Source organism: Dipodomys merriami, unplaced genomic scaffold (assembly GCF_024711535.1).
Source record: "Dipodomys merriami isolate MVZ:Mamm:240054 unplaced genomic scaffold, mDipMer1.0.p SCAF_57, whole genome shotgun sequence".
NCBI classification, from domain to species: domain Eukaryota; kingdom Metazoa; phylum Chordata; class Mammalia; order Rodentia; family Heteromyidae; genus Dipodomys; species Dipodomys merriami.
The window spans coordinates 2506400-2515568 of NW_027206146.1; the positions used below are offsets into that span (position 1 = coordinate 2506400).

At 53.1% G+C, this 9169-nt stretch overlaps 1 protein-coding gene across 2 annotated transcripts; it reads left to right on the forward strand.

The window, feature by feature from the left end:
- Positions 1 to 1484: 1484 nt before the first annotated feature.
- Positions 1485 to 8869, forward strand: LOC138812678 (T-cell-interacting, activating receptor on myeloid cells protein 1-like). 2 transcript variants are annotated; one of them, XM_070000767.1, is made up of 8 exons: positions 1485 to 1537; positions 2334 to 2363; positions 2501 to 2815; positions 2971 to 3267; positions 4696 to 4983; positions 5373 to 5597; positions 6867 to 7004; positions 7649 to 8869. In XM_070000767.1, exons 1-8 carry the CDS (start codon positions 1504 to 1506, stop codon positions 7717 to 7719), a joined length of 1398 nt encoding a protein of 465 aa, XP_069856868.1. In that variant the 5' UTR covers positions 1485 to 1503; the 3' UTR covers positions 7720 to 8869. The 2 variants fall into 2 exon arrangements, with proteins under 2 accessions (XP_069856868.1, XP_069856869.1); XM_070000768.1 differs by lacking the exon at positions 5373 to 5597.
- Positions 8870 to 9169: the final 300 nt, after the last annotated feature.

Sequence of the window (9169 nt, forward strand, 5' to 3'; positions counted from 1 at the left end):
TTGTCAGCAAGAGGACAGGCAGACCCTCAAGGGCAGGGACACACTTGCCCTTCGGCCAAAAGGTGCATATGGCTGCAAGGTAGGGGGTGGAGGATTTCACTAGGGGCAGGGAGTAGTTTGTGAGAACAGGGCAGGGTGGGGTGGGGGTGTTGGGGCTAGGCTAAGATTTATGGTTGCAGCTGCATCACCCATAAAATAAGACCTGAGTCAGCTAGTTTTGGGGAAGTGCCCAAGTCATCAGGTTTCAGGAAAGACTGTGCTATTCAGCTGGGCCGAGATAGCAGAGTGGATCCTAAACAGGAGGGGGTAGGCTGACAGTAAAAGTCAACAGATGTTAGAAAAATTAGCACCAACTCTTGGGGAAATAACTCTTCAAAGAAATACCTATGGTGACAATTGGTTTTACACCTTGCCAATGGGGTATATCCTTGTTGGTTTTCTCTCTCTCTTTTTTTTTCTGCTGGTCCTGGGACTTGAACTCAGGGCCTGGGTGCTGACCCTGAGCTCTTTTGCTCAAGGCTAGTACTCTACCACTTTGAGCCACAGCATTACTTCTGATTTTCTGGTGGCTCATTGGAGATAAGAGTCTCACAGGGCTGGGAAGGTGGTTCAGTGTTAGAGTGCTTGCCTACCATGCATGAAGCCCTGGGTTCCATTCCTCAGTACCACATACACAGAAAAAGCCAGAAGTGGCGCTGTGGCTCAAGTGGTAGAGTGCTAGCTTTGTGCAAAAGAAGCTCAGGGACAGTGCCCAGGCCCTGAGTTCAAGCCCCATGACTGGCAAAAAAAAAAAAAGTCTCACAAACTTTTTTGCCCGGGTTGGCTTTGGCTTTGAACAGTGATCCTCAGACCTCAGCCTCATGAGTAGCTAGGATGACAGGCATGAGCCAAGGGTCCCATTCTCAGACAGTAAGTTCCTTCAGGACAAAAGGGTATTGTTCTCCTCCCAAACACATGATGGAAAAGAGTAATCAGATCCTGAGACTCACTTGATTTTTTATGTTAACAGACAAAAAAGACTGAGACTCATCTTAATTAGCAGCTTGCAAAGTTTATTTAGGTCCTTACTATTTTTTCTTTTTTGCTGACTCCAGCTTTCTTTTCATATCCTTTTCTTTGAGTACCTTTGAATGGTTTGAAGTCCCTATTTCTTTCATCATGATTTAAAGGTAAAATAGCATCTTTTAAAAAGACAATTGGGCACGCGGGGTGCTCGTGGGACTGTGCATATGCTGAGACTCAGCCAATGCTAAGGGACATGGCCTGCTGTCATCTGAGGAGAAATTCCTCGCCACCTCCGTGGAGATTCGTGAACAAGTGTGCTCCGATGTGGGTGTGTGGACTCTTCCTGCCAGGCCCCATGGGGAGGGGCCGGAGAGTGTGGAGATAAAGCCCGTGTTGCTTCCTGTCGGTCACCACCGCACAGAAGCCAGGAGAGTGCAGAACACCTCGAAGCTGGAGTCAGACGGCACTGAGCTGGCGCCACAGCAGTCCTGAGGGGCCATGAACCCCCAGTTCCTGCTCCTGCTCTGTTTTGGTAAGTGTCGGGGTGCAGGGAGCAGGGCCCTTGGGCCATTGTGAATCTTCTCCCAATGCACACTGCACCCAAAGATTTTAAAATGAGATTGCTGGATCGAATCGAACTGTCTTTCTGTCCCCCTTGTCAGTCGTGGGGCCCAGAAGTGGTGCTGTGGCTCAAGTGGTAGAGTGCTAGCCTTGAGCTGAAGAGCTGAGGGACAGCACCCAGGCCCAGAGTTCAGGCCCCACAACTGGACCCCCCCAAAAAGAGCCAGAAGTAGAGCACCAACCTTGAGCAAAAAAAAAAAAAAAAAAAAGCTCAGGGATAGTGCCCAGACTCTGAGGTCAAGTCCCAGGACACCCCCCCCCCACTCCCCCACCCCCCCACCCTGCCATTAGCCTATAACTCTGCACTTTGCTTTTGGATATGAGCAACTGAGACAGAGAAGGAGGGAAAGCAATTGGTCCTTGACCAGAGCTCCCAGGAAAGAATCTAGCCCCAATTTCAGCCCGTGAGGCCCAAGTTGCTGGATTGCTCTGCCTTTCAGAATGGCAAGATATTAATCCTGGATGCTGTAACCCCGCAGGCTTGTGGCCATTTGTCACAGTATGGCTACCCAACGAAAATGAGTTACAGAGAGACACTGGCACAAGATGGGTCTTGGGGGGGCAGGAGGGGAGAAAGGCCTGGGCTTCTGATGAGAAAGCGGAAAAAGGGGTGAATTGAGAGGAGCCTTGGGGACCCAGTCAGGTGGGGGAGGGTGGCGGCGAGGCCCCAGCCTGGTGCTTGGCTCTCACGGCAGGTTCTCCTGCAGGGCTGAGTGTCAAGCACATGAGTGGAAGTGGTGAGTAAAGCCTACAGCCCAGCCGTCCTTGATTGCCACCCCCAAACGTGTCCCTGCACCCACCCCATCTTAACCAGGCTTCTTGGTTAACCCTGCCCCCTCCCTCCCTCCCTCCTTCCTTCCTTCCTTCCTTCCAGGCCCCTTCACCAAACCGGTCCTCCAAGCCCAGCCGGGCTCCGTGGTTCCACCCGGAAGCAACATAACCCTACAGTGCACCAGCCCCATCCTGGGCTCTAGATTTGTTCTCAGAAAAGGAGTCAAGGCCTTGGGGGCTGGGCACCCCCGGTTTGCCACGCAGTGGAGACAGGGAGGAGTGGACTTCCAGCTCACAGAACTCCAGCTGAGTGACACTGGTCCCTACACCTGCGAGCAGCACATGCCTGAGCAGCACACGCCCGGGAGCCCCCACCCTGGGGCACAGATCAGCGAGGTCCTTTTGCTGCTGGTTACTGGTGAGGAAGGGAGGGTGGCGACCCTCAGATAGGGGGTGATGGGTGGGGGAAGGGATCTGGGCTCCTGAGCAGCTGCAGAGAAAGAGGTGACGGGGAGGGGAAATGGATGGAACGGTGGGAGACAAAGGGAGCCTTAAGCCTCTCCTCTCCCACAGGTGCTTCACCCAGCCCTTCCCTGCAAAGCCACTCAGGGGACAGGGTAGCCCTGGGTGGGCAGATGACCCTGTGGTGCCAGAGGCCGGACAACAAGACAGATAACACCACCTTTGCCCTGCTGAAGGAGGGAGCTGCATCGCCCATCCAGATTCAGCATTCACCAGGGGGCAGTGTGGCGTTCACCCTTCCCCCGGTGACGGGCGCCGACTCGGGGCGCTACCGCTGTGTGTACCTCCAGACCCAAGCCCCGTCCTGGGCCTCGAGTCCCAGTGAGGCCCTGCAGGTGATGGTGGCAGGTGAGGGGGGGACTCAAACAGTCCCCAGGCCTCAGAGCTGCCTTCTGGGGGGGGGGGGGGGCGGAGCAGCTTCCAGTGCATGAACTTCTAGCAGATTCATCCAGAAACTAATTCAGCAAGTGGAGCTCTGGCTCAAAGTGGTAGAGCAGATAAGCTCCGGGCCAGCGCCCAGGCCCTGAGTTCAAGCCTCCTGACTGCCACCGCCACTACCACTGACAACAAAAGTAAGTTTTTTCCGGTGCCTCATGCCTGTTATCCCAGCTACTCAGGAGGCTGAGATCTGAGGATCATGGTTCAAAGCCAGCCCCGGCAAGAAAGGCTATGAAACTCTTATCTCCAATAAACCACCAGAAAACCAGAAGTGGTGCTGTGGCTCAAGTGGTAGAGCGCTTGCCTTGAGCTGAAGAGCTGAGGGACAGCGCCCAGGCCCAGAGTTCAGGCCCTACAACCGACCAAAAAAAAAAAAAAAAAAAAGAAAAAGAAAAGATGCAAGTGCCAGCTCTGACACACCAGCAGGGAGCATGCATGCTCCTCTGCCAGTGTGCAAGGTTGGGGTGTGTGTGTGTGTGTGCAGAGGCCTCTCACAGACATGGCAGCCCCGCAGCGTGTGTGGGGAGGTCCCCACACTTCCACTAACCCCCTGAGGGTTAGTGGCACCTGTCACTTGTCTGTATTGTTATGTTCTGTTTTTTGTTTTTTGTTTTGTTTTTTTTTGGTCGGTCATGGGGCTTGAACTCTGGGCCTGGGCACTGTCCCTCAGCTCTTCAGCTCAAGGCTAGTACTCTATCACTTGAGCAACAGTGCCACTTATGGTTTTCTGGTGGTTTATTGGAGACAAGAGTCTTACAGTCTTTCCTGCCCAGGCTGGCTTTGAACCATGATCCTCAGATCTCAGCCTCCTGAGTAGCTAGGATTACAGGCGTGAGCCACCAGCACTCAGCTTTGTTATGTTCTGTTTTGTATGGGGGCTGGAATGCTCGGTCTGGACACTGTCCTTTAGCTTTCACTCAGCGAGTACTCTACTGCTTGAACCACAGCTCTGCTTCTGCTTTGTTTTTGTTTGTTTTGCTGGTTCATTGGAGATAAGAGTCTCAAGGAGTTTTCCTACTCCAGCTGGCTTTGAACTGTGGATCCTCAGATCTCAGCCTCCTGAGTAGCTGGGATGACAGGCGTGAGCCACTGGTGCCTGGCCGTATCATGTTTTGCCTTTTGACAATTGAGCTATCAAGTGGCCATTTTGATGTGTGTGGGGGAAATGGGGAGGGGGAAATCCTCTGTCGCTGAGATTTTTTTGGGGGGGGCCTGTGTAGGATCTCAGGTGAGGGTCACATCCAGTCCCTGGGCTTGCCCCTTGCCTGGCTGCTTCCCCCTCTCCCCCCCAGCCCTGCCCTAGGTAGCAGCTCCACCCTGGGCTCTTCTTCCTTCCAGGCTTCCCCAAACCTCGCCTCAGCGCCTGGCCCAGCTCTGTGGTCCCTGCCGGGGGTCACGTGACCCTGAAGTGCTCGAGCCCCACCCCAGGCATGCGCCTGGTCCTCAGGAAGGGGGCCCGGCGCTGGAGCGCCCGCCTGGCAAACCCTCTGACCGAAGGCACCGCAGAGTTTCCTCTCACAGACCTGGGGCTCGGCGACATGGGGCCCTACACATGCGAATATTACTGGAAAGGAAGCCCGGGACTGGTGTCAGAGCCCAGTGAGGGCCTGATGCTACTGGTCACAGGTGAGGGGGGGGGTGGCGCCTCTGAGTGTGACCCATAGTGACCCACACTGGTGGCTCATGCCTGTAATCCCAGCCACTCAGGATCTGAGGATTCTGGTTCAAAGCCAGCCTGGGCAGGAAAATCCAGGAGACACTTATTTCCGATGAACCACCTAAAATCCCAAAGTGCAGCTGTGGCTCAAAGTGGTAAAGCGCTAGCCTTCAACAAAAGAACTTAGGGACAGCGCCCAGGCCCTGAGTTCAAGTCCCACCATTGACAAATAAAAATCTGTGTCCTAGGATGGCTGGCACCTGGGTCCTCCCTGCTTGGGGATGGGGGGAGAGGGCAGCATGGTGGTGATTGGGACCACAGGCTGCTTCCCCCGACTCAGGGCCTCCTCCTCGCACAGGCACTTCACCCAGCCCTTCCTTGAGAAGCCACCTGGGGAACAGGGTGGCCCTGGGTGGGCAGGTGACCCTGCGGTGTCAGAGGCCGGACAACAGGACGGACAACACTACCTTCGCCCTGCTGAAGGAGGGAGCTGCGTCACCCATCCAGATTCAACATTCACCAGGGGGCAGCGTGGCGTTCACCCTTTCCCGGGTGACAGGCACTGACACTGGGTGCTACCGTTGTGTGTATCTCCAGACCCAAGCCCCATCCTGGGCCTCGAGTCCCAGCGAGGCCCTGCAGGTGGTGGTGGCAGGTGATGGCTTCTATGATTCTGTGTACATCCTGCTTTCTCTTTCTTCTTCTTCTTTTTTTAATCCACTGATTTTTGTGAGGGGGGTGGGGCGTCTGTCTCTATATCAGTACTGAGACTTGAACTCAGAGCCTGGGTCCTGTCCCTGAGTTTTTGTGCTCAAGGCTGCCGCTCTACTCCTCGAGCTACAGCTCCACTTCTGGCTTTCTGGTGGTTCATTGGAAAGAAGAGTTCCATGCTCTTTTCTACACAACCTGACTTCAGACTGTGATTCTTACATCTCAGCCTCCTGAGTCGCTGGGATTTCTTCAAGGCATGAGCCTCCAGTGCCCGGCCTTCTGGGCAGCTCTTCTTGTCTTTTTTTTTCTTGTGATCAGTGACCTAATGCGGGTTTTCCTGCTTCCTGCTGCTGTGATGTAATGGCGCCGAATCTACTCACATATCACTCTGCTAGAATTCTCCTAAAATGAGCTTGTTTCCTGCGACAGCACTGCTTCATCACACACACTCTCTGCCTTGCAAGTTCTCTTGTAGGCTACTGAGACTTGCCAAGAAGCAGGGCCCCTGGGTAGCTAGCACAGAAGGTCTGGCCAGATGCCGGGGTGGCTCACGCCTATCACCCTAGCTACTCAGGAGGGTGAGTTCTGAGGATTGCGGTTCAAAGCCAGTCTGGGCAGGAAAGTCAGTGAGACTCTTATCTCCAATAAACTATTTAGAAAAAGCCAGAGGTAGAGCTGTGGGTTCAAGTGGTAGAGTGCTAGCTTTGCCTAAAACATGCTCAGGGACAGCGCCTAAGCCCTAAGTTCAAGTCCCAGGATGGACACAAAAGAAAGGAAGAGCGAGAGAGGGAGAGAGAGAGAGAGAGAGAGAGAGAGAGAGAGAGAGAGAGAGAGAGAGAGAGAGAGAGAGAGAGAGAGAAAGAGAGAGAGAGAGCCAGCCAGACACACAAAGAGACAGAGAGACAGAGAGATAGAGAGACAGACAGAGAGAGGTGGCGGGGAGGGAGGGAGGGAGGGAAGGAAGGAAGGAAGGAAGGAAGGAAGGAAGGAAGGAAGGAAGGAAGGAAGGAAGGAAAGAAAGAAGGAAGGTTGCTGAAAGTACTGGTCAGGACCTGAGTGGCTGAAGGAAGGAAAGGAGCCCCATTGTGTGGGGCAAGGGGTATGTCTTGACCGCCAGTGTGGACCCCTTCCTCTCTTTCAGCTCCTCTGTCTGCCATCGCCAGGGGCCGCCATAAGTGTCTTGTCATCCGGCTGGGAATGGCTGCTATGGTCGTGGCGCTGCTGGGAGTCTTCTTGGCTGAAGCGTGGCACAGCTGGGGTGATCTCCCAGGGAACCCAGGTCAGCATGGCTGCCATCTTTACTTTTCCATGCCTGGGGTATAGTTACGAGGGCTTTCTGCCTGCCACTGGGGTCTCACTGTCATCGACCTGAGATCCTCAGATCTCAGCCTCCTGAGTAGCTAGGAGAGAGCCACCCACTGGCAGCAAGTAAAGGTCTACTCTTTGTGGTTGTATTGTTTTGGTAAGTTTCAATGATCCGTCCACTTCAGCCTTGTGCCCTAGAGTCCCAGGCGTGGACACCGGATGACATGGGACTCCAGCGTGGAGATTTCTCGTGTTTTTCCATTGAGGCACAAATAGCATCTCAGGTGGACTATTTTCATGAGGTTTTTCTTGTTCATTTGGACTCATCAAATCTCTAAAGCTAGGTGCTAGTGGCTCACACCTGTCATCCTAGCTACTCAGGAGGCTGAGAGTTGAGGGTTGTGGTTCAAAGCCAGCCTGGGCAGAAAAGTCCCCATGAGACTCTTATCTCCAATTTACCACTCAGAAGTGCAGCTGTGGCTCAAAATGGAAGAGCACTAGCTTTGAAAAAGCTCAGGGACAGCAGCCAGCCCCATAACTGACATGTGCACACATGTGCACACGCATGCACACACAAATTCTAAATTGCTAAAAATTTTCTTTTCTGTTAAATACCAGCTGAAGGCCCAGCCATTGCAGAGCAGGGAGGAAGAGCAAGTGCTGTCTACTGCACCATTCACACATCCTGAAGCGGAGTGAGGCACCCCCCGGCTTAGAGCTTGCTTGGAGGAAGGACTGTCTTCTTGTCACAGCCTCTCCTACACCTCAGGACCCCCACAAATCTTCAGTTACCTCGTGCCAGCACGTCCTCAAGACATTTCTCCCAGCTCATTGGGAGTGTGCATGCGTGCGTGCGTGTGTGTGTGCGTGTGTGTGTGTGTGTTTTGGTACTAGGATTTGTACTCAGGACTTTGCACTCTTGTTTGCCTTTTTACTTAAAGCTGGTAGTCTACCCCTTGAGCCACAGCTCCTCTTTTGGCATTTTACTGGTTAATTGGAGATAAAGTTCTCATGGATTTTTTTTCCCCCTCAGATCCTCAGATCTTAGCCTTGTAAGAAGCCAGGATGATGAGCGTGAGCCATGGGTGCCCAGCTGCCTTTCTTTCTTTCTTTCTTTCTTTCTTTCTTTCTTTCTTTCTTTCTTTCTTTCTTTCTTTCTTTCTTTCTTTCTTTCTTTCTTTCTTTCTTTCTTTCTTCCTTGGTTTCTGTCTGTCTGTCTGTCTGTCTGTCTGTCTGTCTGTCTGTCTGTCTGTCTCTCTCTCTCTCTCTCTCTCTTTCTTTCTTTCTTCCTTGGTTTCTGTCTGTCTGTCTCTCTCTCTTTCTTTCGTCATGGGATTTGAACTCGGGGCCTGGTACTGTCCCTCAGCTCTGCAGCTCAAGGCTAGCTCTCTACCACTTGAACCAAAGCCCCACTTCCGGTTTTCTGGTGGTTAATTGGAAATCAGAGTCTCACGGACGTGCCTGCCTAAGGCTGTCTTTGAACCGTGATCCTTAGATCTCAGCCTCCTGAGTAGCTAGGGTTACAGGCATGAGCCACTGGTGCCTGGCTTGTTTTTTTTACATGTCATGACACTAGTCAGCTGAGCTGTAACCAGAGCAATGCCATCTTATGGCAAGACACCACATAGCCAGACTGCAGCAAACCAAGCCACCCTTCCCATAGTCTGACCAACCATCAAAGCATCCGGCAGTGCCCGGATGGAACCCACACCCAACATCACACTTCCTGAGATGTTGCACCTGTAGTTAATGCTGGTGTCTGGACACTAGGTGGCACTCTAGGCCCGCAGCCATCTATGAAGGCAGGCGTATGAGAGGTGGGGTGGGGATGGGGGCGACTTCAGGGGAAACCGACCCCCTCCAAAGTCAACCCCCCACTCTGCAAATGAACCCCATTAAACTCATTTACCTGTCCAAGTGGATTTGTGTGAGTCATTTTGGGGGCGGTTGCAGGCTCCCCTTGCTAGGAAAGCCACCCAGCACATGTCATTTTGAAACCGTGTCAGGTTCCAGAAAGTTGTGAAAACAGTAGGAAAAAAAAAAAGTTCCTACATTCTCCTCCCCCCGCCGCTGTCTCTCTCAAAGCACACGCCGCACATCGAGTATCACTGCCAAATCCAAACCACCAGCATTGTGTCT

What these genes read in the sequence shown, in the direction of transcription:
- LOC138812678 (XM_070000767.1), top strand. Translation starts at nt 1,504, where the DNA reads ATGAACCCCCAGTTCCTGCTCCTGCTCTGTTTTG. An exon ending in CCTGCAGGTGATGGTGGCAG is followed by an intron (nt 3,268 to 4,695) that starts GTGAGGGGGGGA and finishes TCTTCCTTCCAG; the next exon opens with GCTTCCCCAAACCTCGCCTC. An exon ending in CCTGATGCTACTGGTCACAG is followed by an intron (nt 4,984 to 5,372) that starts GTGAGGGGGGGG and finishes CTCCTCGCACAG; the next exon opens with GCACTTCACCCAGCCCTTCC.